Below are 27,439 nucleotides of genomic sequence, written 5' to 3'. Positions count from 1 at the left end.
CAGTTCAGACTAGTGGAATAGCGGTTTCATGTGCCAAACTGAGCTCTCAGTTGCTTCTAGCAGAGGTAATTTTGGTCTGAGAAGCATTGAAGGAGTGCAGCTGGTCTAATGGTGGCTAGTGTACCCTCCTAGCCTAGGGAACCGGAAACCTCTTGTATACTGCAGAGGTAGCCAGTATCTAGGCAATGAGCAATAGATTATCAGATGTTTTGTTTCTTGGAGAACAGAGAGGATCTTTAATAAGAAGTAAATTACAAAGTTTCTGGTTGTCACAAGCAGTTTGCAATCATACCCATTTTAGAAGTTGAGACAACCCCTTTCGCCTGTTAGGCTATGTGCACACGATGCGGATTTTGCTGCAGATCCACAGCGTTTCCGCAGTTGTGGGTCCGCAGCAGTTTCCCATGAGTTTACATTACAATGTAAACCTATAGGAAACACCAAAAAGCTGTGCTCATGCTGCAGAAAGAAACGCAGCGGTTTACATTCCGCAGCATGTCACTTTCTGCGGATTCCGCAGCAGTTTTACACCTGCTCCAATACAAAACCGCAGGTATAAAACCACAGTGAAATCCGCAGAAAAACCGCAGTAAATCTGCAATAAATCTGCAGCAAAAACGCAGCGTTTTTGCCCTGCAGATTTATCAATTCTGCTGCGGAAAAATCCGCAGAGGACCATTCTACGTGTGCACATAGCCTTAGGGAATGAAGTTATTGCTGGAAAACCCATTTTAATAAAGCTAGAAAATAATCACTGAACAATTTGATTACTTGTTTTGTTGGCGATATATGTATATGTTTTGTTTTTTGTATAAAGGAAATCTTAAATTAGGTCCGTATTCCCCCAAATTCCAGTCCTCACGGCCCCCAGCAGATTGTTTTCAGGATGTCCTTAGTATTGCATACGTGATTTGGATTATCAAGGCGTCACAAATTGCCATAAATTCTCTCACCTGTGCACTACTAAGGAAATACTGAAAGCATTGTGTTGGGGCCGTGAGGACTGGCGTTTGGGGAAACTCTGATTTGGGATGTAGACGTTGGGCTAGCCTACTGTACATTTATCAATGTTTTGTCTCTCTCCAGGTGCATACCAAATTGAGGTTGCAGATCATGGATTTTTGTTTCCAGAATATGAGCTTGTTACGGAGCCTGAAGAGCTAGATTCTGATACAAGTCTGAATGATGATTCTACTTTGAGTCGTATGGATGAGGAATTAGTGATATCAAATGCATCATCAAATCTTGGTAAAGGTTATCTTTTGTTTTGTGATGTTTCTACAGAGGGGAAAGAGCATACACATGAGTACTTAGCACACACCCAAGCACCCTGTCAGCTTGTTTGTCAGAGTAGGGGATTGGCTTAGTGAACTGTTGAATGAGACTTAAGTAGAGGAATGAAGCTGCACTGGTACATAGGATATAGTGAAGTGAGCCGTATCCTAAACCCCAGCATGTATTACTGAGAGGAACACCTACAATCCACAACTATCAAAAAATATGGATGGTGAGGCAGCAAATCCCAGAGAAATCAAACTTTTATTGACCCAAGTGACGTTTCAGCTCCAGTGAGTTTTTTTTCAAGCATGCTGTAAAGACAGCCTGTCTGCTCGATTTTGTAATGTACCGTGAAGACATGGATGTAGTGGTGTTGTAATACATACAGTAATTATCCCTTAATGACCGCCGATACGCCTTTTAACGGCGTCATTTAAAGGTACTTAAACTACAGCGCTGCTTTTTAACGGTGCTATGGAAAAAGTGTATAGCGCTCCCATAGTCAGAATTTCTCTGGGGTCTTGGCTAATGGGGGTAGCTGAGACCCCAGAGAACATGATTCGGGTCTGTTTTTACCGACCCAGTGTTGCGATCGCTGTTATTAACGGTACAACGGCAACCGCAAAAAAAAAAATCAGATTTATGTTTAATTTCTCTCTCCTCTAATGTGATCGCACATTAGAGGAGAGCGAAATGGGGTCCCCCGATCACCCCCATCCCCTGGTACCTGTGGTGTCTAGGCATCCCCCCATGAAGTCCCCCGGCGTCGTCTTCCGGGAGAAAATGGCCGGCACCCAGCAATAATAGGAAAAATTTCCTATTGGTTCATTTTGATCATTGTGATATACCCTATCACAGTGATCAAAATAAAAAAAATAGTAAATAAAACCCCCTTTTATCACCCCCTTAGTGAGGGAAAAATGAAATAAATAAATGTATTTCCATTTTTCCATTAAGGTTAGAATTGTGCTAAAGTGTGTTAGGCTAAGGGGTGTGTTGAGGTTAAGGTTGGAGCTAGAATTGGGGGTTTTTTCACTGTTTAGGTACATCAAACGCGACATGGCGCCACCATTAATTCCTGCCAATTTTGCATTCAAAAAGTCAAACGGTGCTCCTTCCCTTCTGAGCCCGGCCATGCACCCAAACAGTGGTTTACATCCACATATGGGGTATCTGCGTACTCAGGAGAAATTACACAACAAATTTTCTGGTCCATTTTCTCTTGATATCCTTGTGAAAATAAAAAAAAAAAGTTAAATATTCATTTTTTTCCTTTCACATTGCTTTAGTTCTTGTGAAGCACCTGATGGGTTAATAAACTTCTTGAATGTGGTTTTGTGCATGTTGAGGGGTGCAGTTTTTAGAATGGAGTCAATTTTGGGTATTTTCTGTTATATTGACCCCCACAAAGTCACTTCAAATGTCAGGTGGTCCCTTAAAAAAAAAAAAAAAAAAAAAAATGGTTTTGTAAATTTTGTTGGAAAAATGAGAAATTGCTGGTCAACTTTTAACCCTTATAACTTCCTAACAAAAAAATTGTTTCCGAACTTGTGCTGATGTAAAGTAATTTACAGGATCAGTAAATAAAATAAGACCTCTCTAGCCAGCTCCTCCGAAACAGCTGCACACTTAATCCAGTCTCTCAATACTTTACCAACTGCTCCTCTCTTCATATATACCCCTTTTTCTTTTAAAATAGTAGAGTTGAGAGCATAGACCACTTCTTCTACACATGGAAGTCTGGTTGCCAGACAGTGTGTGGCTATAGTTTTTGTTTGTTTGTTTTTTAGCCTGGTAAAGTATTTTAGAAATAACTAACTATACCTGGGGAGATCCTCCCACATTCCCCATTAATCCTAACACACAGGATTTTGCACAAAGCATGATTTGAATATTAAACAGTTCTGCTATTCTCCCACTTACCCTGAACCTGAGCCATTGGGTCATCCAAAATATTTAGCAACAATGAGTTGTAAACCAGAAAGATAATTTTTTGTTGATTTTTGCCTGTACTAAGAACTCTTACAGCCCATTAGAGGATATAGAAAGATCAGAGATGGCTTCCTGAGCCCGTATTGCGTGTTTTAGCTATAAGTATTTAAAGAATTCAGTTTTACGCAAATTAAACCCCTGTTTCAGCTGTTAGAATGGTGATCAGATGGTTATCAAAGTATAACTGATGCACATATTTCAACCCTCGATTCTTCCATTCTCTAAATCTTCGCAACTCCTCTAGATTAAAGTTTTTCCAGATAGGCGTGTACTTTGAGCAGTCTGTCATCCTAACCAGTCTTTTAAATGTCCACCAAACTTTATGGACAAGTGACTGGGTAGGGTATATACTCGGACTACCTACAAATTGGTATTATTCAAGTATTTCCAGTAAATTCACCCCCAGTCCCAAGTATTGTAATACTATCGACCATGCTTTCTGGGCCTCCTTCAATGCCCAGCCTTGGAAGTGCTAAAACTGGAAAGCAAAGTGATAACCCCATACATGAGGCAATGCTAGACAACCCCCCCCACCGTTTTTTGTTTTGATAATGCAGTTTTTCCAATTTTATTCTGGAGGTCCCTCTTTTCCACACCAAACCTCCTAAAGATATTGTGCATTTTCCTAAACAAGTATTTAGGAATCCAGACAGGTGTGTTATGCACAACGTAAAGAATGTATGGCATTAAAGGGAACCTGTCAGCAGGAATTTGTCCAGTGACCTACAGACAGTCAGGTTCCCACAGTTATACTGATTAAAATGATACCTGGGGTGAAGAAATACATCTTGTGGTTCCTGTGAAATCAGTGTTAGGCTAAGTTCACATTTGCATATATGCGCAGAGTATCACCCGCATGCGTAAACGCATGCTAACGCAGTGTTTTTAATCCGCATAATCTTACACATGACGCCTAAAAAAAAAAAAAAAAAAAAAAACCCTTGTACAGATGAAATGCTCATCTTTTGCTGCTGTATCCAGCTGAAAGATGGATCTTCGCACGGAGAGCTTATATTGTAATCTGGATTCGGATTTGAACTTGGCTTATTCCTCTGCTGTTGCTTGTTGTGAAGAAAGAATAAGAGAAAGATGGAGAAGACATCATCATCACTACTGGCAACACCCCATCGTTGAAGTCAGAGAGAGCCGTGGAGCCTAACACTCCTTGTACACAGAGCTGCATGCAAACCCTCAGAAGTTTTTCGACTACACCAGGATGTCGGAACAGAGCTTCGATGAATTGCTGCTACGTGTCAGAATACATCACCAGGCACACAGCAATTCCTGCTGACGAACATCTATCGGTGCCCCTAAGGTACGAAATTTTGAAGAAACACCTGTCATTTAATATTATTTTTCTAAAAGCCATGTACTTAGTTTTTTTTTTTTTCTTCCATTTTCTCTTCCGCAGATTCCTGGCTACCGGAGAGACCTTATCTCTACATTTTCAATTCCGGATTGGAGTGTCCACCCTTTCTGGGATTGTTGGAGATACCTGCCGTGCTTTGTGATGTTCTGCATGCAGAATTCCTATGGATCCCAGGCTGGCCGACTCAAGTAGCAAGGGGGTCTCCTACCTCGGCCAGTGCGGAGTTCCTGGAGACTGCACGGTGGTCTTGGCTGGGCTGCATGGCAGTGGCATTCGCTGTAGGGAGCAGAGTCCGGAGGATATCTGTCTCCATGGACGGCGGGGCCGGCGTGCGCTTTCGGGTCACCGGAGTTGCTGCTCATGCACGGCAATTCCAAGATGGCGGCGCCCACAGGAATTGGACGCCGGACACATGGAGGGCCCTCTGACCGGTTGGCTGCACTTGTGGGGCCAGAGAGCTAATGAGGGGACAGTGCCTGGCAGATCTGCTGACCGGAAGAGGGGTTTTAAGCAGGCTCCAGGTTCGGACCCATGTTTCTGGCCTCATTGTCACTTCATGATGGAGGGAAAGTGATCATGAGCAGCAGCCTCTGTGGCTGGAAAAGGTATGACAGACGCCTAAAGAGAAGGAGCGTGACAGGAGTGACCAGTCCAGTCGTAAGAGCTCCTCCAGGAAGGGATAGAGAGCATCGACTGTGAAAACTCCCCCCTCATATTCCGGTATCTTTTCATTGCGGGCACTGGTAAGTGATCTACGTGAACGTTCACTCAGTGACTCAGTCCCCTCTTATATTTTTTGTTTTAGGGGAAGAAGTGCATGGGTAAGGCAAAACACAAGGAATGCGCCGTCTGTGGAGTCCCCTTACAAGACTCATGCCGAAAAAAATTATGCAACCCCTGTATCCAGCAGACGGTGACTTCTCAGGGAAGGGGTGGACTGGCATTAGGTCTAGAGACACTATATTGCCTTTACTGTCCTCCTTCAGGTAGCAGAAGAATCTCTTAATGTTACTGCAAGCCTGAAAGAGATGGTCAAGGCGGAAGTAAGAGAATCCCTAAAGTCCCTGTCTCAAGCAGGAAGCTCAAAATACAAGTCCCCTTTGGACTCTGATTCTTCAGCGGAAGGGGAAAAAAGATGAGGGCTCCTACGATTCAGTCCCCTCATCTTCTTCTTCAGTGGAAGACTGCCACCTTCTATCTGCCCCTGGATCGAGTAGATAAGTTGGTAAAAAAAAAAAAACAGGGCGATAAGACTTAGCCCAGAAATTGAGGGGTTTAGGTACGGGACATTAGAGGAGAAAGTGGCTCTCTACGCCGATGACATTCTCCTGTTTTTGGCTGACTGACGGATCGCTCAATGGAGTAATGTCACTTTTTGCTGCGTTTGGGGGTATATCGGGTTTGGCCATAAACTGGGAAAAGTCTGCTTATGTACCATTAGACTCAACTGTTGGTAGAGCTCCACAGGTGCCAGTAGTGTCATGTTTTAAATACCTGGGTATCAATGTATCAAACAACGTATTGGGTTATGAACGCTTAAATCTTTCCCCGCTTGTGGCTAGGATTAAACAGAAGATTAAGGCCTGGACTAAAGTTACATTTGTCAATAGTTGGGAGAGTGAACCTGTTGAAAATGGTGATTATGCCTCAGCTTTTATATGTTCTTCATAACGCCCCAATTTGGCTTCCCCAAAATCGGTTCTTTTAAAATTAATGCACTGTTTAGGGAACTTATATGGTTGAAAAAGGGTGCGAGAATTAAGTTAGAGCACTTACTAAGGAGGAGGGAGGGTTGGCATTGCCTAACCCTTGGCTATATTTTTTATCTTCCCAGTGTCAACATCTGGCAAGTAGAATGGAGAACACATCTGTGGAAATGGGGGGAGGTCAAGGGATTCTTCAGTTTCAGGGGGGTCAGGGTCCCCTATTGTCTAAGTTAGAGGCTACTAAATTTAAACCGTGGGTGTCTAAATTTCCGACGGTAATGCTTATGGTCAAAGTGTGGGGTAAAATTTAAAAGTTTAAGAGGAATTACTGGGTTCATGAGGTATACCCCCTATATGGAATAATCCATACCTGCCGCAATTGAGGACATTGAAGGGGTTTGCGCAGTGGCGACGAGTGGGTATCTGGTGGCTCTCACAGCTGATAGATGGGGGTGTCTTTAAATCATTTGAGGACGTATGAAAGGAGTTCTCACTTCAGTATTCTGTATTTTATCAGTATTTACAAGTAAGACACACTCATATAATGCAGACTCATATACACCCTATTATTATACATCGTGATACTGTTATTAATAGGCTTGGTTTACAGGCATCTACAAGGGGACTAATTTCATTCGTGTACGGGGAGCTCCTCTCGATGGTGCTATTTGGTCACCTGATGACTGCATTAGCGAAATGGGAACAACAAGTGGGGGGGATTTTGGTAGATAAATGGAGTCAATAATGCAAATGATCCCTAAGTTGTCACTCAGTGAGCCTAACCGTCTGTCTCAACTATATATCCTCTATAGGGTTTATAGGACTCCTAAGTTGCTGTTTGATTTGGGTCTAAGGCCGAATTCAAAATGTCCCAAGTGTACGCTCGATGATGCAGATATCCTACATATGTTCTGGACGTGTCCCTGTACACAAATATTCTGGATTGTGGTTGTTAATATACATATGGCCACCGAGCAGGATATTCCCAGAGACCCTATTGTTTGTGTGCTTGGATATGTTGAGGAGGCGGGAGGAGATGATTATTCACAAATAGCTGTTGCCAGAATGCTTTTTACTGCTAGAAAATTAATAGCATATCACTGGATCTCGGATAAAGTTCCCACAAGGAAAGAATATGTAAATAAGCTAAACCTCATACTATGCAGAGAGAAGGCCATTTATCTTAAACGGGGTAGACCGGCAGTGTTTGAGAAAATTTGGGCAGGATGGTTGAATGTTCTGGGCTTAAGGTACCGTTACACTAAACGATTTACCAACGATCACGACCAGCGATACGACCTGGCCGTGATCGTTGGTAAGTCGTTGTGTGGTCGCTGGGGAGCTGTCACACAGACAGCTCTCCCCAGCGACCAACGATCAGGGGAAAGACTTCGGCATCGTTGAAACGGTCTTCAACGATGCCGAAGTCCCCCTGCAGCACCCGGGTAACCAGAGTAAACATCGGGTTACTAAGCGCAGGGCCGCACTTAGTAACCCGATATTTACCCTGGTTACCATTGTAAAAGTAAAAAAAAAAAAAAAAAAAAACAGTACATACTCACTCACATTCTGATGTCTGTCACGTACCCCGGCGTCCACAGAGTTAAAACTGCTTTCAGCAGGAGCGCTGCTAATTCACGCGCTCCGGCCGACAGCTTCCCTGCACTGACTGTGTCAGTGCCGGCCATAAAGCAGAGCACAGCGGTGACATCACCGCTGTGCTCTGCTTTACTGCCGGCACTGATAGTCAGTGCAGGGAAGCTCTCGGCCGGAGCGCGTGCATTAGTAGCGCTCCTGCCGAAAGCAGTTTTAATCCTGTGGACGCCGGGGGACGTGACAGACATCAGAATGTGAGTATGTACTGTTTTTTTTTTTTTTTTTTTTACTTTTACAATGGTAACCAGGGTATATATCGGGTTACTAAGCGCGGCCCTGCGCTTAGTAACCCGATATTTACCCTGGTTACAAGTGAACACATCGCTGAATCGGCGTCACACACGCCGATCCAGCGATGACAGCGGGTGATCAGCGACCAATAAAAGGTCCTGATCATTCCCCACAACCCAGCAGGGGCCTGATCGTTGGTCGCTGTCACACAATAACGAGATCGTTAGCGGGATCGTTGCTACGTCACAAAAAGCGTGACGTTGCAACGATATCCTTAACGATATCGTTATGTGTGAATGTACCTTTACCGTCTGTAAGTTTATTCTCGTGATACCATGTTTCTATCACCCTGAAGGTGATTTAGTTGTACTCCATGACTGGTGCTTTGGAATATGTGCCTTTTATCTGTCTGTATTTTTCTTGTGATATATTTTATCATTGGACCAGGGTTGGGTAGGGGGGAGCGGTTGGGAATGGGGAAAAGATTGTGGGGTAGTTTGGTGAAAATTCTGTTATGTTCTGAAAACTTTAATAAAAAATATCTGATTAAAAAAAAGTCAGGAGAACGATGGGCATAGCGGAGCCCAAACAGCTATCCAGACAGGAGGTCATGTTCAGTGGGCTGGATCAAAGGAAGCGAAGGTGTTTCCCTTTTAAACAAAAAGATCCGATCCAGGAGCTAATTTTCCTGGAATGGAAAAAGCCTGAAAAGAAGGGCTCTTTACCACCAGCTCTTAAATGCAGATACCCCTTCGACAACCCGGCAGTTAACACCTGGGACATAGCCCCTAAGTTAGATGCTGCAGTGGCCAAGGCATCAAATAGAGCCTCGCTACCTTTTGAGGTAAAGATCCCCTTGACAGGATGGCAGGCACCTTCCTTAAAGGAATCTGGGAGATGGCGGCTGGTTCCCCAAGACCAGCGGTAGCATCAACTTGTACGGCCAGATCCATGATGGTCTAGCTGGATCAATTCGAGACCCAGTTAAAAGAAGGGGCTTCCAGAAAAAGAAATTCCCTAATTTATTATCCATGTCCTACCATCGTCCCTTCAATTTGAAAAGGTTTGGTCAGGGAAGAAAACGCATATCACCCACTAGACCGTTTCACCTGGGAAGATAAACTGAGAGGTCCGGGCTTTATGTTCAGACGTTCTTCAGGAGAGCGTGAGAAACCTGACCAATGACTAGCAATCCCTTTTGAGGGGGGGGGGGGGGATTGTCGGCCTTCCTTCCAGCATGGTTAAAAATCACAAATGGTGACTGGGTGCGGAGCATAATAACTGATGGACTCAGGCTTGAGTTTAGTTACATCCCGTGATTTTTTAAATGCGCTCCCCTGCGCTCTTCCCCCCCTAGAACATACAGCATTGGAAGCAGAGGTTTTGAGTTTGTGCCTTAATGTCCTGGTTAAGGTTCCGGAATCCGAGCGAGGTAGAGAGTTCTACTTTCCTCTGTTCTGCATTCAGAAACCACACAAGGTCATTTATAACCATTATTAATCTTAGGTCCCTTAATGAGTTTCTGGTCAATCGAACCTTTAAGATGTTTCATGGCAGTCTTAGGCTATGTGCACACGTTGCGGATTAGGCTTAGGAATTTCTGGTGCAGATTCTGCCTCTCCTGGCAGAAAACGCAGCTGCGGATTTGTCGCATTTTTTGTGCGGGTCCACAGCGGTTTTTGTGCGTTTTTGCTGTGGTTTTCTTGCGGATTTGCTGCGTTTTTTACCCCAGCGGTTTTCTATAATGGAATGGGTACAAAAACGCTGCAGATTCACAAAAAAGTGACAAGCTACTTCTTTTAAACCGCAGCATTTCCGCAGCGGATTTTCTGCAAAGTGTGCACAGCATTTTTTTTTCTCATTGATTTACATTGTACTGTAAATCAATTGCAGATCTGCAGCGTTTCTGCACCTCAAAAAACGCTGCAACGTGTGCACATACCCTTATATTTAAAAGATGCATATTATCATGTACCTATCCATGCAGAGTTCCAGCAATTCCTAAGGGTGGTGGTTTTCATGGGGAGGGGTAGTTTGCCATTTTCAGTTTAGGGCACTTCTCTTCGGTATATCAGCTACCCCTAGGGTATTAACGAAAATAGTTGCCGAGGTCATGTCTTATTTACAGGGAGTCAAATATTTTTCTTGTTCCCTATTTAGATGACTTCCTCATAGTGGGTAATTCAGCAGATCATTGTTTAACACAAGTTGCAAGAGCTAGGGCCAGGCTAGAGCACCTAGGCTGGATAATAAATTATGAAAAATCCCAGTTGCAGCCCTTAAAAATTCAAAAGTCTTGGTCTACTGTTAGATTCTAAAGCCCAACATTGTCGTGCCTCATCCAACCAGAGAGATGTTGGCAATTGAATTATCAGTTAAAAAAAACTCCTCGTATATCTACAGGGTCACCATCCTTTCGGACAACCAGGTGGCAGTGGCCTATGTCGATCACCAAGGTGGAACACGTTCCGAGGCTCTGATGCAAGTAGCAGATCACCTATTTCAAACAGCCGAAAAACATTTTCAATCTTTAACAGCCCCTCATATCAGAGGAAAGGAAAACTTAAAAGCAGACTTTCTAAGCCGCATGAATCTAAGGCAGGGAGAGTGGTCTCTGAACATGGACATCTTCAACCAGATTGTCCACAAATAGGGTCAACCAGGGGTGGACCTCTTTGCCACCAGAGAAAACAGAAAAGTGAGATTCTGTTCCCTGAATCCCAGGAAAAATCCTCTTGGTAGTGGACGCTTTCTGGATAAAATGGGACTTCTTCTTAGCTTACGTGTTCCCATCATTAACCCTGTTACCTTTGGTAGTGAGGAAAATCAGGGAAGACTGGACAAGAGTCATACTAATTGCCCCATTTTTGCCTAGGAGGACCTGGTTCACGTGGCTCAGGACTGTCGGTACTTCTAGATCTTTGGGTTCTGCTCTACCAGGGGCCGATCAACCATCCACAAGTGATGGACTTCATTTGACGGCATGGAGTTTGAGAGGTCATTGTTGAATGATAGAGGCTTCTCCCCAAATTTAGTTGATACCCTTCTGAAGAGTAGAAAACAAATTACAACAAAAATATACGCTAGAACCATGAGGCAGTTCCTGGCCTCTTCGGAATTTAATATCAGAGGGGGTTTCAATACGACAGATTCTAGAATTCCTTCAGAAGGGTTTGGAGTTGAGTCTTTCACGAGTACACTAAAAGTGCAAGTCTCAGCCCTTGGTGCCCTGTTCTCTTGTAATATTGTCAATAACTATTGGATTTCTAGGTTTCTTAAAGCAGCTGGTAGAGCTAGACCCATACACAAAAATAAAAGCATGCCATGGAATCTCAACATAGTCCTTTCAGTGACAGAGGCCCCGTTTGAACTGCTGCAGTCAGCTTCAATTAAAATGCTATCCCTTAAAACAGCTTTCTTGGTAGCAATAACATCTCGTAGAGTAGGAGATATCCAGGCACTTAAAGGACAGGGTAGTCCTAAAGCCGGACCCAGCCTACTTGCCCAAAGTAGCATCCCACTTCCACAGGTCGCAAGGGATAGTCCTGCCATCCTTTTCTCTCTAACCCTAAGGAAGAGAAACTCCATACATTAGATGTTAGAAGATGCCTTCTAGAATAAATCTCAACTACTAATGCTTGGAAAAAAGATAATGCATTATTTTTATCTTTCCAACGTCCTAGGAAAGGGCTTAGAGTATCAAAATGCAATCTAGTCAAATGGATTAGGGAGGCTATCTCTCTGGCTTATACAACAGGTGGGGGCCGGCTCCGCAGAATCTGAGGGTGCATTCCACCCTGGCCATTGCATCATCCTGGGTGGAAAGATCAGGAGTGTTAATCGACCAGATATGTAATGCGGCCACATGGTCATCCCCTTCCATTTTTTTTTTTTTTTTTTTATAGACACTATCGATTGGACTTTGGGTTCTCCTCAGATCTCACCTTCGGGTTAAGGGTGCTGCAGGCTATAGTCCTCCCAAGTTAGCTTTCATCTCTATAATTCTCTCATGGTGCTGTCCAAAAAAAATCATTAAGTTACTTACCGGTAACTGCATTTTTCAGAGGCCCATGACAGAACCCTTGGTTCCCTCCCTTTCACGTGGGGGCTGCACTTCCTCTTATAAAAAGTTTCACGTGTGATAATTAGTTTAGTTAAAACAAGATGTTTTGTTAACAATATTGTATATATTGTTGATATATCTGTGCCATTAACCGCTGTAGTCCTCTCGGGCTCTGAAATACAACCGATACGTGGGAGAGGTGCTGCCCTTTTTTAATCTGTAGGTTTCCTGTTCCTGAAGGGCGGATCCCCCTCTCTTGTGGTGCTGTCATGGGCCTCCAAAAAAATGCTGTTACCGGTAAGTAACTTAATGCTTTCATTTTCAAAAAACTGATTAAGTGCTGTTTTTCTATTTTGTTTCCTGAAAACCGGATCCTGTAAATTTTGAAGGTGCGGGAACTCTGGACTATCCATATTTGAATCTCTCCAATTTGATCAGTGAATTTTAAAATGCATTTACTGCCTTGCCAAACCTGTATTGCTAAACTATGTGCAAATAACAAACCCTGGGGTGGTCTGTATGAACCCTCCAATATTGCCCATGGTGTATTTCCACCCAAAAAATGCATAAGGTGAGCTTCTGCATTATTAAGTCCACTCTGATTTACCCAATGTTTTAAGTAGCACAGTTGACTAGTCAGATAATACTGGATCCGAGTATTTCAATTACCAAAAATTATTTTCTATTGTTCTCATGAGTGTCGATTTGTCGCTGTGGACATTGGCTCATTTGGACGAGGAAATGACTCACTTTCAAAAATTGACATGGGCCAACGTTTGTTTGGGAATAATTTCAATTTTCCACAGCCACAACCTCTTCTCAACACTGAAGGACCACCAATGCCATTTGTTGTGCTTGGGGATGAGGCCTTCCAATGTGTGCCAACATTATAAAACTGTACTCAAGTCGGGACTTGAATCACACCAAACGGATTTACAACTACCAACTAACAAGGTCACGAAGAACTGTGGAGTGTGCCTTTTGGTTTGCTGCTATCTAAATGGCGCATTTTGGGAACAGCCATCAATCTAAAAATTGAGACATTTGATGAGGTTGTGAAAGTGTGTGTCGTTATGTACAATTACATCCTGGCAAAAGAGCGACCCAACTTAGAACTTAATGAACTTGTTGCTACCACATTGCCAGATTACCAAGATCACCCTCTGAGGACTACAGTGGAAGTTGCCCAAATGAGGGATACATTTGCTGCCTTCTGTGTTTCGAACATTGGACTTGTGGCATGGCAAGGCGAAATGGTTTAAGCCTCTAAAATGTACCTGTAATGTTAAAATATACCTGTAATGTTTGCTGACTGAAACCATAAAACACCTAGTGAAACACCTGTTCCAAGTTCCCTCAACAATACAATACTCTCATGTGTGTTTTCGGTGATGGCGCATATATGGAGGTGTGCTGCTGTTTCCCTCATTTGATACTTACTATCCAAGAATTGCAATGTAACTCTCCAGTTCCAGTGATCAGAGAGCAAGGGACATGGTCATTGGCCCCTGCATCTCTTCACAACCTTCCAAATGTCACGATCGCTGCATCTGGAGGATTAATCAGCCATGGCCAGAGCTGTCACAGTCCCTGGCTATTAGCTACAGGAGCTTAAGTGTGGGGATCAATGATATGGCACGAATAGGCTGTAATAGTCACTAGAGGCCTGCTGAAGGGCTCCATGTTGCTGGCATCTTTGTACTCCTGCATGCTGAATTTTATCAGAGGCTGCCATTTTAATTATGTGCTGCAATACTATGGTATTGCAGGTTCATGTCCCCTAAGGAGACAAAAAGTAAATAAGAAATGAGTTTTAAAATTTTTTTTTTAAGTAAACAAAAAATTCTAAAAATGCTGCACCATCATCTTTTATCCCATTAACCACCTCACTAGATATAATGTAACTATAATTTGATTGGGAACTGGTTCCCGATTGATGTACAGTCACATTATAATTTAGGCATTTTGTCTAATTCATTGGGGTACATGTTTATTGCAAAGCATTACAACAGTGATCAAATTAGTCAAAGTTGAAGTCTCATAGAGGCACACAAAAAAAAGTCAAACAGCAAAAAAAATTGCGCATATTTGACATCAAAATTAATGAATCAAAGACTTAGGAATTGTATTGTTGAAAGTATTGTCCCACAAAAACAAGCCCTCACTCAGCTGAAAAATAAGCTACAGCTGTGAGAAATGGTCATGAGAAAAAAAAATTCTAGAACATTTTTGTTTTTTTGCACAAAATAAATATCAAACGATAAAACTTCCTAAATTCCTTTTTTTTTTGTGCTAATTCTGCATCCCCAAAATCAGTGTAGAATGTGCTGAAAAACTGTACTATTAAGAACTCCAGCACATCCTGCAATATAGTCCTCTTATGACTTTCAGTTGAAAATATAGCTCTCAAAAAATGGTGATACAAAGCGTTTGTGAAAAAAGCGTTTTTAATGTGTGGTTGTAGGAAAACCTTAACAAAAAACTATAAATCTGATATAACTATAGTAATCATCATAGTGAGTTGAAAATAAAGCTGTTTTATCACGAATACCAAGGTGAATGGTGTAAAATAACCCCCCCCCCCCCACAAAAAAAAACATTCTGTTAATTCTGCCTCCCACAGATCTCAATGTAAGAACTTTGAACTGCGGTTTTGTGTAAATCTCTGAAATGCATGATTAACTCAAAATCCCTAACGTGAGTCAGACGAAGTCCTTTTGGACTTGATCCGGTGCTGTCCACAAAAAAAAAGAATTAAAATAAAAAATAGTTAGATACTCACCTCCTGGAGCCTCCGGATCGAAGCGGCCAGTTACCGATGCCCCTCGCGCGCTTCGGTCCCAAGAGTGCATTGCGGTCTCGCGAGATGACGTAGCGGTCTCGCGAGACCGTACGTCATCATCTCGCGAGATCGCAATGCATGCAGCGGTCATCGGGGCGTCGCGCGGAGCGGGAAAGGCCGGTTATTGATCCGGGGGGCCACCGGAGGGTGAGTAACTATTTTTTATTTTTTTATTATTTTTAACAAGTAGATATTTTTACTATTCATGCTGCATAGGCAGCATGAATAGTAAAAAGTTGGTCACACAGGGTTAATATCAGCGTTAACAGAGTGCGTTACGCCGCGGTCAACGCTGCCATAAACCCTGTGTGAGCGCTGACCGGAGGGGACTATGCCAATGCCGGGCACGGACTGCGGGGAGGAAGGAGCGGCCATTTTCTTCCTGACTGTGGCTGTCGCTGATTGGTCGCGGCAGCCATGACAGGCAGCTGCCGCGACGAATCAGCGAATGAATAATCGTAACAGACACAGACAAACAGAAGTGACCCTTAGACAATTATATAGCAGATAATATCTACACATTAATTAAATATTTTTATGGGAAAAAAAATAAACATAAGTACATATTTGGTATCGCCGCTTCTGAATCTATACAACCAATAAAACAGTCTCAGTAGTTGTCCTTTTCAGTGAAACCTTAAAAAATAATTTTTTGCCTTTTTCATTTATTTACAAGTGGTACAAAATGCGATCGTAAGACGAATGTAAATAAAGAGGATATTGTTGAAAACGTAATCTTATCCCACAAAAAACAAGCAGCTATACACCTCAATCAGCGGAAAAATAAAAAAGCTTTAGCTCTCAGAATAAAGCAATGAAAAATATTTTTCTAAAAATAGTTGATTGTGTAAAAGTGCTAAAATATAAATGGAGCATTGCTGTAATCGTACTGACCCAAATAATAAAGATGCCTTATTCATTTTACCACACGTGGAATAGCGCAACCCCTCCCTCCCTGAAAAAACAGTTCCTAAATTGCTTTTTCATTGATCATCCATGACCGCACCACGAGAGAGGAAATCCGGTTTTCAAGGACAGGAAACCTACAGGTATAAAAGGGCGACACCTCTCCCATCTATCAGTTGGTTTCCTGTCATTGATGGAGGAACCTCTTGCAGGCATGCCTGAAAATCAGAAGAATGGATGACCATTTTCCAAGGCCCAACCGGTTGGTTCAGGCATCAGTATTTTCCCTGCCTCAGCCGATGCAGTCTCTGGAAGCGCCACAGTGGGTCCAGGTCGACTGTCACGCTTTTGTGCAGTCGCAGGTGGGGAATATCCCATGTAGGGATATCTGGCTATGACATTTCTCTTCGGGCACTGGCACACGCCAGGGAAAAATACACCATGTTGGTGAGAGACTGAGTTCTGCAGGCAGTGTCGGATCCATTGAGAAAAGCTCCAGTAGAGTGGGCGAGTCTTCAGCCTCTTGAGATGTTCTTTTGGCTGAGATATATCCGCCCCCCCCCTTCCATAATGTGGTACCATTTGATTGCCTAATACTGGTAAATGAGCTTTCTGAAAATTCACTCAGTACTGCAGCATTTCCCTTTTTTGTCATTTTGATTGCCAGGGAAAGAAGTGTACAGCAAAGTCTAAGTACAAGAAATGTGTACTTTGCAGAAATCTATTGCCCGACTCAAAATTAAAATTACTTTGCTAGTCTTGCATAGAGTAGACTGTAGTGGAGGAGATCCCTTAGCTTTGCCGCCAGCTTAAGATCTTTCATCAGGGCTGAAATTAAATTCCCTAAAATCCCTTTCCCAGGAATAGGTCCAAAAGGAGAATAAGAATAAAAGGGCTAGGTCCCCAGAGTCGGATGTGTCTAGTGTTTCAGATAAGGATAACTCCTCTGAATCAGCCTCCAGTTCTTCAGATGGTAACACGGGTCATCTGTTTCGCTATGGAACAGATGGACAAACTTGTAAAGGTTGTTAGGACTATGATAGGGATAGTAGAGTCTAAACCCGAAAGGTTGTTAGGACTATGATAGGGATAGTAGAGTCTAAACCCGAAAAATTGGTTAAGGACATTGTTTGAAGGCTTGGACCAAAAGAGGTGTAGGTTATTTTTTTTCAAATGATTTAAGCCTTAATACAAAGGGAATAGAAAATACTCGAAAAAAGAGGCCCCCTCCCCCCGTTATTTAAGAAGAGATTCATTTGATGAGCCTTCCTCGCCAAAGCCCCAAAACTGGATGCAGCCGTAGTAAAGGGTCGTAGAAAAACCTCTCCCCTTTTGAAGATGTTTGGAATTTTAAAAGACCTAGACAGGAAAGAGAATACCTTCATTAAAGGTACATGGGAGACGTCTGCAGGAGCCCTAAAACTGGCAATGGCTGCTAATTGTAAAAGCCAGATTCTTGATTTAATTGAACAGTCTGGCCACCCAGTTATAGATAAAACCTCTTGAATCTGCATCCTGGCCACTGTCCCATTATATGCAAAGAGCTGCAGCCTTTCTATCAAACCCTTCAGTTAGCGGCAAGTTCTGTAGCCTTTTTAAACGTCATCTGTAGGGCCTTATGGTAGAAATGCTGTCCATGGGACATCCAGGCTAGAGCAAAGTTGTGTTCCATTTCATGTGAGGGACGATACCTGTTTGGCCCAGCTTTGGTTGAACTTTTGGACAAGGCTGGCATCACTAAAAAGAAATTTCCTACCTTGTCCGTCCCATCCTGCAAGTGATCATTCAGGAAAGGAAGGTTCACCCGCGGAGATCCCTCAGAGATCAAGAGATATGAGAAGATCGGAAGAAGAAAGGTAGAGGTTTCATGTTCTGAACCTCCTCCTGGGATTCAAAACAAGCGGGCTAATGCCTTCCAGCCCAGTTGTGGGGTGGGGAAGGGGGACTGGGAGCTTTCGTCTTTCTTCACTGTCTAAGGAGACATAGCGTTATTGGATTCTTGGCCTCATGGAATCTAGGCTAATGCCTTCCAGCCCAGGTGTGGGTTGGGGAAGGGGGGCTGGGAGCTTTCGTCTTCCTGGTCTGGGGAGAAATGACAGAATTGCATTCTTAGCCTGATGGAATCCAGGCTAAAGATGGAGTTCCACTCAATCCCGCAAGAAAGGTTCATTGTAACTCCCTCTGTCTTCGACAACAGAAGAACATTCCTTAGAGGCAGAAATCTCAGTGCTGATACAGAAAGCTGTTCTATTGGAGGTTCACTTGTTAGAAAGAGGGAAGGGATTTTTCTCCCCTCTCTAATTAAGAAACCAGACAGCTCCTTTAGGACAATAATGCATTTGAAAAGCCTGAATAAATTCCCTAAAATCTGCAATACAATTACTCTTCCTGAATTTTTCATGGCCGTTTTAGAACTGTTGGATGCTTTCTACCATGTGTTAATACATTTAGGAGACCAATGGTACCTCAGAGTTGTGGTAGTCATTGGGGGAGTAGTCAGACACTTGCAGTTTAGAGCCCTCCCATTTGACCTCACTATTGCCCCTCATGTCTTCACCAAAGTGATGGCAGAGGTCATGGCCCATCTCCAGGAAAAGAATGTATTTGACTCGTATTTGGATGATCTTCTAGTAGTAGACAATTTGGCCTGGCATTGCATTACGCAGCTAGAAAGAGTAATGTCCACTTTAGAAAGCTTAGGTTGGCTATTGAATCGTAATAAGTGGCTCTAGCCTTAATAAAGTACAGGGATTTCTGGGGCTTTTGCTGAACTCAAGAGGTGCAGGAGTGTTGTCTCCCGGGCAGTTAAATAAAAAACATCCAATGCCAGGTGTTGAGGGCCCTGAAATTCTCCACCATGTCTACAGAAGTGCTATGTCTCTCCAAGGTTGGGCTCAGTCCTCCCCGGACCCTCCGCCTGTATACACTCTGGTCATGCCATTGAGCTGAGGCTACCCTCTCTTTCCCACTATGGCTCTTTTTTTTTTTTTAAGGAAAATCAATGATAACAAATGACATCAAGCTGTTATTCACAGATAATCATATATTTTATGAACATAACTCCCCCCCCCCCCCCTTCTCCCTCTCTATCCCCCCTTCGAGACCCCTTTAATGCTTTCCCAAATTCCCATCCGATATTCCTTCCCCAATTCAAATACAGTTGTATAGTGTGAACATCATCTATAACATGCATCCTCCCCACAATTCTAATTCCATTCTATCCATGGCTGCCAAATCTTTTGAAATACATCTAGTTTATTTCTCTTATTATTGATACTTTTTTCCAATAGAATTATATGGTCCGCCTGCGTAAGAAAGTCGGAGGCTCCTCCCTGATCCAGAACCGAGCTATCAATTTCCTTGCTATGAATAACAGTCTAGCAATCGCCAGTTTATCCATAGTCCCACTATGGCTCTTAGTGAATGACAGATTGATTTGGGCTCTACTTACACTGCTGCCTCTCCGGCTTCAAGTCATAGGTTATTGCTTTTTACTCCTGGGCTTGCTTTTTAAAGGCATTTGACTTCCACCCCATGTGATTTCGTCAGGTTGTAACCTTGGGTTTTTCAATTGGGGTAAGCCTTTACCTTGGTGGGCTGCAGGTAGGTCTTGATATACATCCTATTTGTGCTTTTATAGCACTCTGTTTGATACTTACTCTTATGACATGCCTCATGATAAGTTGTGTTGGAGTTTCTCCTTCCTTGGACATCACTGAAGTTAGAACCTAACCTATTGTGTGCTCTATTTAGTTGGGCAATTCATTCGTCACATGCGGCCCATGAAAACGCTTCTAAACATAGCTGGTTATGGCTATATATAACATCTGATCTGTGACACCTACCCTTTAATATACCTTGTTGCATTCATTTTTTTCATGCCTTTTTTTTCTATGTCATAATATAAGGGGAGCATATATATTTCTCAACTTGCATATATTCATTATAGAATGTTTACATCTTTTTGCTTGACCTATTGTTCAGATCGCCTCCCTTTCTTTATTCAGACCTTTGGGGAGTGTATGTATATTTGTGCATATGTTTTTCATCCATGATATCTGTTTATTTCCGATGTATTGTTGGGACATTGTTTTTTGTAATTTAGTAATAATTTTATTTAACCCCTTCCCGACCTGTGACACAGCGTATGCGTTATGAAAGTCAGTGCCAATCTGACCTGTGACGCATCTGCTGTGTCACAGAATGATCGCGTCCCTGCTGATCGGGTGAAAGGGTTAACTCCAATTTCACCCGATCTGCAGGGACAGGGGGAGTGGTACTTCAGCCCAGGGGGGGTAGCTTCACCCCCCCCATGGCTACGATCGCTCTGATTGGCTGTTTCGCATTCAACAGCCAATCAGAGCAATTTGTAATATTTCACCTATGAAAAGTGGTGAAATATTACAATCCAGCCATGGCCGATGCTGCAATATCATCGGCCATGGCTGGAAACCCTGATCTGCCCCCCCGCCACCGATCTCCTTCCCAGTCCTCCGATCTGTCCCGTACTGTTGTCCTCTCCTGTCTGTTTCCCCATCCTCCTGTCTGCCCCCCGTGCTCCGATCCCACCCCCTCATACTTACCGAGCCTCCCGGTGTCCGTTCGTCTTCTCCATGGGCGCCGCCATCTTCCAAAATGGCGGGTGCATGCACAGTGTGCCCGCCAAATCTGCCGGCCGGCAGATGATTCGTTCCGGGTACATTTTGATCACTGATAAAACCTATCATAGTGATCAAAATAAAAAAAATAGTAAATTAACCCCCCCCTTTATCACCCCCATAGGTATATACTCACCTTTCCGAGGGCCCCTTGTAGTCCACGGCAGCTTCTGGTCCCAGGGTTGGTATGAGCGCAGGACCTGTGATGACGTCACGGTCACATGACCGTAACGTCATGGCAGGTCCTTCTCCCATACCATCTTTGCCACCGGAACCTGCAACGGAAGATGGCGGCCGGCGCGAGCAATTACGGAGGGTGAGTATAGCAGGTTTTCGTTTTTTTTATTTTTAACAGTGCATTTTTTACTATTGATGCCGTATAGGCAGTGTCAATAGTAAAAAAGTTGGGGACACACTGGGTTAATAGCGGTGGTAACTGAGTGCGTTACCTGCGGCATAACGCGGTCCGTTACCGCCGGCATTAACCCTATGTTAGCGGTGATCGGAGGGGAGTATGCGGGTGACAGGCACTGACTGCGGGGAGTAAGGAGCGGCCATTTTCTTCCGTACTATGCCCGTCGCTGATTGGTCGCGGCAGCCATGACACGCAGCTGGCGAGACCAATCAGCGAATGAATAACCGTGACACAGACAGAAGGACAGACGGAAGTGACCCTTAGACAATTATTTAGTAGATTTTTTATTTTTTTTCCACTAGGGTTAGAACTAGGGTTAGGGTTAGAATTAGGCTATGTGCATACGGTGCGGATTTGGCTGCGGATCCACAGCGGATTGGCTGCTGCGGATTCGTAGCAGTTCTCCATCAGGTTTACAGTACCATGTAAACCTATGGAAAACCAAATCTGCTGTGCCCATGGTGCGGAAAATACCGCGCAGAAACGCTGTGTTGCATCTTCCGCAGCATGTCAATTTTTTGTGCGGATTCCGCAGCGTTTTACATCTGTTCCTCAAAAAACAAAACAAAAAACACTGGAAATCCGCGGTTAATCCGCAGGTAAAACACAGTACCTTTTTGCCTCCGGATTTTCCAAAAATGGTGCGGAAAAATCTCACACGAATTCGCAACGTGGGCACAAAGCCTTAGGGTTAGGGTAATAGGGAAATAGGGTTAAGATTAGGCTTGTGGTTAGGGGTGTGTTGGGGTTAGGGTTGTAGTTAGGGTTGGGATTAGGGTTAGGTGTGTGTTGGGGTTATGGTTGTGGTTAGGGGTGTGTTGGGGTTAGAGTTGTGATTAGGGTTATGGCTACAGTTGGGATTAGGGTTAGGGGTGTGGGGGGGTTAGTGTTGAAGGTAGAATTGAGGGGTTACCACTGTTTAGGCACATCACGGGTCTCCAAACGCAACATGGCGCCACCATTGATTCCAGCCAAACTTGCGTTCAAAAAGTCAGATGGTGCTCCCTCCCTTCCGAGCCCCGACGTACACCCAAACAGTGGTTTACCCCCACATATGGGGTATCAGCATACTCAGGACAAACTGGGCAACAATTATTGGGGTCCAATTTCTCCTGTTATCCTTACGAAAATAAAAAATTGCTTGCTAAAACAAAATTTTTGAGGAATGAAAAATTTTTTTTTATTTTCACGGCTCTGCGTTATAAACTTCTATGAAGCACTTGGGGGTTCAAAGTGCTCACCACATACCTAGATAAGTACCTTGGGGGATCTAGTTTCCAAAATGGGGTCACTTGTGGGTGGTGTCTACTGTTTAGGCACATCAGGGGCTCTGCAAACGCAATGTGACGCCCGCAGATCATTCCATCAGTCTGCTTTTTAACCCCTTCCCGACCCATGACGCCACGTAGGCGTCATGAAAGTCGGTGCCAATCCGACCCATGACGCCTATGTGGCGTCATGGAAAGATCGCGTCCCTGCAGATCGGGTGAAAGGGTTAACTCCCATTTCACCCGTTCTGCAGGGACAGGGGGAGTGGTAGTTTAGCCCAGGGTGGGTGGCTTCACCCCCCCGTGGCTACGATCGCTCTGATTGGCAGTTTCACTTTCAACATCCAATCAGAGCGATTTGTAATATTTCACCTATTAAAACTGGTGAAATATTACAATCCAGCCATGGCCGATGCTGCAATATCATTGGCCATGGCTGGAAACACTAATGTGCCCCCACCCCACCGATCGCCCCCCCAGCCCTCCAATCTGTCCGGTACACTGCTCCGGCTCCCCTCCATCCTGTGCTCCGCTCCCACCGTGCTCCAATCACCCCCCCTGCACTCCGATCCACCCCTCCCCCCCGTGCTCCGTTCCACCACCCCCGTGCTCCGTTCCACCCCCTGCGCTCCGATCCACCCCCCCATGCTCCGATCCCCCCCCCCCCATGCTCCCCTCCCACCCCATCATACTTACCGATCCTGCCAGAGTCCGTCCGTCTTCTCCCCTGGGCGCCGCCATCTTCCAAAATGGCGGGTGCATGCGCAGTGCGCCCGCCGAATCTACCGGCCGGCAGATTCGTTCCAAAGTGCATTTTGATCACTGAGATATAATCTATCACAGTGATCAAAATAAAAAAAATAATAAATGACCCCCCCCCCTTTGTCACCCCCATAGGTAGGGACAATAAAAAAATAAAGATTTTTTTTTTTCCACTAATGTTAGAATAGGGCTAGGGTCTGGGCCTGGGCTAGGGCTAGGGTTAGGGGTTATGGTTGTGATTAGGGTTATGGCTACAGTTGGGATTAGGGTTAGGGGTGTGGGGGGGTTAGTGTTGAAGGTAGAATTGAGGGGTTACCACTGTTTAGGCACATCACGGGTCTCCAAACGCAACATGGCGCCACCATTGATTCCAGCCAATCTTGTATTCAAAAAGTCAAATGGTGCTCCCTCAATTCCGAGCCCCGACGTGTGCCCAAACAGTGGTTTACCCCCACATATGGGGTACCAGCATACTCAGGATAAACTGCGCAACAATTACTGGGGTCCAATTTCTCCTGTTACCCTTGTGAAAATAAAAAAAATGCTTGCTAAAACATCATTTTTGAGGAATGAAAAATGATTTTTTATTTTCACGGCTCTGCGTTGTAAACGTCTGTGAAGCACTTGGGGGTTCAAAGTGCTCACCACATATCTAGATAAGTTCCTTGGGGGGTCTAGTTTCTAAAATGGGGTCACTTGTGGGGGGTTTCTACTGTTTAGGCACACCAGGGGCTCTGCAAACGCAACGTGACGCCCGCAGACCATTCCATCAAAGTCTGCATTTCAAAAGTCACTACTTCACTTCCGAGCCCCGGCATGTGCCCAAACAGTGGTTTACCCCCACATATGGGGTATCAGCGTACTCAGGAGAAACTGGACAACAACTTTTGGGGTTTAATTTCTCCTGTAACCCTTGGGAAAATAAAAAATTCTGGGCTAAATAATTATTTTTGAGGAAAGAAAACGTATTTATTATTTTCACGGCTCTGCATTATAAACTTCTATGAAGCACTTGGGGGTTCAAAGTGCTCAGTCACCACACATCTAGATAAGTTCCTTTCGGGGTCTAGTTTCCAAAATGGGGTCACTTGTGGGGGGTTTCTACTGTTTAGCCACATCAGGGGCTCTGCAAACGCAACGTGACGCCCACAGAGCATTCCATCAAAGTCTGCATTTCAAAACGTCACTACTTCACTTCCGAGCCCCGGCATGTGCCCAAACAGTGGTTTACCCCCACATATGGGGTATCAGCGTACTCAGGAGAAACTGGACAACAACTTTTGGGGTCAAATTTCTCCTGTTACCCTTGGGAAAATAAAAAATTCCTCTCTCTAAACAGCAAAAGCACAAAGAGGATTCAGAGATCCTCCAAAAATTAGAAAAAAACAGCAAAACACGGCAGAGGTTCTTACCTGCCTAGGCCTCCAAACAAATGCACTAACAGGATGCACATAAACACAGGTGCAGCATAACCGATGACGCAGCCAGTCACCAGCTACCAAACTAATGGAGGGGGGTGGCTGCTTGGCACATAGCTGCACATAAAAACTTGTATGTGGCGCTGTTCACACAATGGAGATGCACAGCATCCAGGCAGGCCTATGTGCAGCTATGTGCCAAGCAGCCACCCCCTCCATTAGTTTGGTAGCTGGTGAGTGGCTGCGTCATCGGTTATGCTGCACCTGTGTTTCTATTTTACTACATGGGTCCACTGCATCCTGTTAGTGCATTTGTTTGGAGGCCTAGGCCGTGTTTTGCTGAAAATAAAAAATTTCAGGCTAAAAGATCATTTTTGAGAAAATAATTTTTTTTTTTATTTTCATGGCTCTGCGTTATAAACTTCTGTGAAGCACTTGGGGGTTCAAAGTCCTCACCACACATCTAGATTAGTTCCTTTGGGGGTCTAGTTTCCAAAATGGAGTCACTTGTGGGGGAGCTCCAATGTTTAGGCACACAGGGGCTCTCCAAACGTGACATGGTGTCCGCTAACAATTGGAGCTAATTTTCCATTCAAAAAGTCAAATGGCGCACCTTCCCTTCTGAGCCCTGCCGTGTGCCCAAACAGTGGTTTACCCCCACATATGAGGTATCGGCGTACTCGGGAGAAATTGCCCAACAAATTTTATGATCCATTTTATCCTATTGCCCATGTGAAAATCAAAAAATTGAGGCGAAAAGAATTTTTTTGTGAAAAAAAAGTACTTTTTCATTTTTACAGATCAATTTGTGAAGCACCTGGGGGTTCAAAGTGCTCACTATGCATCTAGATTAGTTCCTTTGGGGGTCTAGTTTCCAAAATGGAGTCACTTGTGGGGGAGCTCCAATTTTTAGGCACACGGGGGCTCTCCAAACGTGGCATGGTGTCCGCTAAAGAGTGGAGCCAATTTTTCATTCAAAAAGTCAAATGGCGCTCCTTCCCTTCCAAGCCCTGCCGTGCGCCCAAACAGTGGTTTACCCCCACATATGAGGTATCAGCGTACTCAGGACAAATTGGACAACAACTTTCGTGGTTCAGTTTCTCCTTTTATCATTGGGAAAATAAGAAATTGTTGCTAAAAGATAATTTTTGTGACTAAAAAGTTAAATGTTCATTTTTTCCTTCCATGTTGCTTCTGCTGCTGTGAAGTACCTGAAGGGTTAATAAAGCTCTTGATTGTGGTTTTGAGTACCTTGAGGGGTGCATTTTTTAGAATGGTGTCACTTTTGGGTATTTTCAGCCATATAGACCCCTCAAACTGACTTCAAATGTGAGGTGGTCACTAAAAAAAATGGTTTTGTAAATTTCGTTGTAAAAATGAGAAATCGCTGGTCAAATTTTAACCCTTATAACTTCCTAGCAAAAAAAAATTTTGTTTCCAAAATTGTGCTGATGTAAAGTAGACGTGTGGGAAATGTTATTTATTAACTATTTTGTGTCACATAACTCTCTGGTTTAACAGAATAAAAATTCAAAATGTGAAAATTGCGAAATTTTCTAAATTTTTGCCAAATTTCCATTTTTATCACAAATAAACGCAGAATTTATTGACCTAAATTTACCACTAACATGAAGCCCAATATGTCACGAAAAAACAATCTCAGAACCGCTAGAATCCGTTGAAGCGTTCCTGAGTTACCTCATAAAGGGACACTGGTCAGAACTGCAAAAAACAGCAAGGTCTTTAAGGTCAAAATAGGCTGGGTCATGAAGGGGTTAAAAGTCACTACTCCCCTTCCGAGCCCCGACGTGTGCCCAAACAGTGCCTCCCCCCCCCCTCCTCCCCCCTTCCCCACATATGGGGTATCAGCGTACTCAGGACAAATTGGACAACTTTTGGGGTCCAATTTCTCCTGTTACTCTTGTGAAAATAAAAAATTGCGGGCTAAAACATCATTTTTGAGGAATGAAAAATGTTTTTTTTCACGGCTCTGTGTTATAAACTTCTGTGAAGCACTTGGGGGTTTAAAGTGGTCACCGCACATCTAGATTAGTTCCATGGGAGGTCTAGTTTCCAAAATAGGGTCACATGTGGGGGAGCTCCAATGTTTAGGCACATAGGGGCTCTCCAAACGCGACATGGTGTCCGCTAACGATTGGAGCTATTTTTTCATTCAAAAGTCAAATGGCGCTCCTTCCCTTCCGAGCCTTGCCGTGTGCACAAACAGTGGTTTGTGACCACATGTGAGGTATCTGTGTACTCAGGAGCAATTGCCCAACACATTTTAGGATCCATTTTATCCTGTTGCCCATGTGATGTGAAAACGAAACAATAAAGGATAAGACTTTTTTTGTGAAAAAAAAAAAAAAAGTACTTTTCCATTTTTACGGATCAATTCATGAAGCACCTGGGGGTTTAAAGTGCTCACTATGCATCTAGATAAGCTCCTTGGGGGGTCTAGTTTCCAAAATGGGGTCACTTGTGGGGGACCTCCAATGTTTAGGCACTCAGGGGCTCTCCAAACGCGACATGGTGTCCGCTAAAGATTGGAGCTAATTTTTCATTCAAACGTCAAATGGCGCTCTTTCCCTTCCGAGCCCTGTCGTGCGCCCAAACAGTGGTTCACCCCCACATATAAGGTATCGGCGTACTCAGGACAAATTGTACAATAACTTTTGGAGTCCAGTTTCTCTTTTTACCCTTGGGAAAATAAAAGAATTGTTGCTAAAAGATCATTTTTGTGACTAAAAAGTTAAATGTTCATTTTTTCCTTTCATGTTGCTTCTGCTGCTGTGAAGCACCTGAAGGGTTAATAAATTTCTTGAATGTGGTTTTGACTACCTTGAGGGGTGCAGTTTTTAGAATGGTGTCACTT

At 43.8% G+C, this 27,439-nt stretch overlaps 1 protein-coding gene across 2 annotated transcripts in view; it reads left to right on the top strand.

Moving 5' to 3' along the window:
• The window catches only part of PDCD2 (programmed cell death 2), a 161,882-nt gene that overhangs the window by 90,558 nt on the left and 43,885 nt on the right, over positions 1 to 27,439 (top strand). The window contains exon 3 of one of the 2 annotated variants that reach the window (XM_069769318.1): positions 1,087 to 1,248. The exons of the other annotated variant lie outside the window; for it this stretch is intronic. Within the exon in view, the coding sequence (XP_069625419.1) occupies positions 1,087 to 1,248 (162 nt within the window). The remainder of the gene's footprint in view (positions 1 to 1,086; positions 1,249 to 27,439) is intronic. 2 annotated transcript variants of the gene reach the window in all.

Source organism: Ranitomeya imitator, chromosome 5 (genome assembly GCF_032444005.1).
Source record: "Ranitomeya imitator isolate aRanImi1 chromosome 5, aRanImi1.pri, whole genome shotgun sequence".
In the NCBI taxonomy this organism is placed as follows: Eukaryota; Metazoa; Chordata; class Amphibia; order Anura; family Dendrobatidae; genus Ranitomeya; species Ranitomeya imitator.
The sequence above is the reverse complement of the archived record's forward strand: the minus strand, read 5'-3'. Positions and strand labels throughout refer to the sequence as shown.